At 62.3% G+C, this 324-nt stretch overlaps 1 protein-coding gene across 1 annotated transcript in view; it reads right to left on the bottom strand.

Moving 5' to 3' along the window:
- The window catches only part of PARP3 (poly (ADP-ribose) polymerase family, member 3), a gene marked incomplete at its 5' end in the record, with an annotated part of 3328 nt that overhangs the window by 422 nt on the left and 2582 nt on the right, over positions 1–324 (bottom strand). The window contains one exon of the mRNA XM_010134703.1: positions 18–164. Within this exon, the coding sequence (XP_010133005.1) occupies positions 18–164 (147 nt within the window). The remainder of the gene's footprint in view (positions 1–17; positions 165–324) is intronic.

Raw genomic sequence — 324 nt, 5'->3', positions numbered from 1 at the left:
CCCTGCCCCGGGCTCACCGGGCTCTGTCTGGCAACAGGCCAGGACGCTGTTGTAGCCGGCAGGCGGCTGACACAGCGTGGGGTCATCGCTGGTGATGCGGTAGGACTTGCCCAGGGCCACCTCTGACAGGCACATGATGCCAACGTTCTTGGACGTGCATTGCACTGCCATGGGAGAAAGGGATGGTGATGATGGACCAGCCCTGGCATTCCCATCTGGTTGTGCCCAGGCCACCCCAGCATGCAGGGACTGGCAAGGAAGGGGCTTGGCATGCCCACAGCTGCCTGGCAGGGAGTACAAAAAGGCAGGAAGGAACTCCCAGAA

This window comes from Buceros rhinoceros, unplaced genomic scaffold (genome assembly GCF_000710305.1).
Source record: "Buceros rhinoceros silvestris isolate BGI_N320 unplaced genomic scaffold, ASM71030v1 scaffold22624, whole genome shotgun sequence".
Taxonomy (NCBI): domain Eukaryota; kingdom Metazoa; phylum Chordata; class Aves; order Bucerotiformes; family Bucerotidae; genus Buceros; species Buceros rhinoceros.
This window is presented reverse-complemented; position numbering and strand designations above follow the sequence as displayed.